General features: G+C 50.0%; 1 protein-coding gene across 1 annotated transcript; it reads left to right on the forward strand.

The window, feature by feature from the left end:
• Window positions 1–162: 162 nt before the first annotated feature.
• Window positions 163–1,414, forward strand: LOC102501704 (acyl-CoA dehydrogenase family member 9, mitochondrial-like). The gene is made up of 3 exons (XM_006170409.2): window positions 163–357; window positions 430–500; window positions 793–1,414. The coding sequence occupies exons 2-3, from the start codon at window positions 432–434 to the stop codon at window positions 1,000–1,002; spliced, it is 279 nt and encodes a 92-aa protein (XP_006170471.1). The 5' UTR covers window positions 163–357; window positions 430–431; the 3' UTR covers window positions 1,003–1,414.
• Window positions 1,415–1,453: the final 39 nt, after the last annotated feature.

The following is a 1,453-nucleotide window of genomic DNA, read 5'->3' on the forward strand; positions in this document are numbered from 1 at the left end:
AACCAGGCCACCCTCCTGCTTCGGTCATGAACGCCTGTGACAGGTCTGGGCCTGCTGCTGCCGCCTCTGCCTGGGCACTTCTCTCCGATTTCATGTTGGCAGTGACCCGGGGGAGCATGGGGCAGGGGTTAGGCTGCTCAGCGCGGCAACGCTGGCCCATCCACCGGCCAGTAAGTGCCAGGACTCCCATCTGCATTTAACCCTGAGCTTGTGCTTTGCCCCAGGCCTCTGCCAACAAGTGCCAGCAGGAGCGGGAGTTCCTGCCTCTGACCCACATAAGCTAGAAAGTGGAGGCACTGACCAGAGGCATTCGATCCCAGCAGACACGTTTCTCATTGTTCCTGCAAGTGTTGAAAGGTAGTGATAATAGCAGTGGAAAGTCATTTTTGGACAACCAGATATGTTCTCTTTAACCACTCTGCTCTTCAGAAATGACCGCCGAATATGCCTGCACAAGGAAACAGTTCAACAAGAACCTCAGTGACTTTGGATTAATCCAGGTACAGAAGTTGAAAGTGCAGAGTTCATCGATTTCACTGTGTGGAAACCCTGCTCTGGTAACCCACAGTTGTCTGTGTGTGAGAGTGGGCGCTTTGGTGTCTGTAGTTGTGACCCTCATGCACGGATCTGGGAACGATTAGATAAGGCATTATGTAATGTCGAGCCCTCTTGTAGTGCCAGGGCTTGGAGTCTTGGGTAACGAGCCCTCTGACTTAATTATCTCCTCTACTAGTTGGCAGATGTGGGCCTCATATGCTAATTGCTCCTTGGTTGTGTTTTTCTATACTCCAGGGAAAGTTTGCGCTGATGGCGCAGAAGGCATACGTAATGGAGAGCATGGCCTACCTCACTGCTGGGATGCTAGACCAGCCGGGCTTCCCCGACTGCTCCATCGAGGCAGCCATGGTGAAGGTAATCAGCAAAGCTATAGAGCTGGTGCCCGAGGGAGACGGCCTTGAGAACCGGCAGCCGCCTGTGCTCTCCCTCCTAGCTAGTCCGTAGCCAGTTTGTCAGTATTTATGACAGGCCCGCCATGTGCAGTGGTTCAGGGTTAGGCAGGCCCCAAAGACACAGATTGGGAAAAGCAGCAAAGAACAGTGCCCAGCTGAGTGTTCATGTGTAAACAACGCGGGCATCCCCAGTGTGCTTGTGCCAGGTTTTCCCTGGTGGACCAGTGAGCTGTAGCAAAACAACAAAATACAGACCATTGTTATAACTTGATCCATGTGAAATAGCATCTGGGATTCTTGGAAAGAACTTTCTCGGAGCTTATGACCTTCCTGCATTTTGGTATCAAAACTTCTTTCATAAAACATTTGATGGATTTTCTGTTGCTTTCATTTTGTTTGGGGGAGATGGTGTATCATTTTTTTATCTGTCATAAAAGAGATGAAAACTCTAGTTTGGCAACCCACAGTTGTCTGTGTGTGTGTGTGTAATCTTTTGTTTATAT

Source organism: Tupaia chinensis, unplaced genomic scaffold (assembly GCF_000334495.1).
Source record: "Tupaia chinensis unplaced genomic scaffold, TupChi_1.0 Scaffold148319_1, whole genome shotgun sequence".
In the NCBI taxonomy this organism is placed as follows: domain Eukaryota; kingdom Metazoa; phylum Chordata; class Mammalia; order Scandentia; family Tupaiidae; genus Tupaia; species Tupaia belangeri.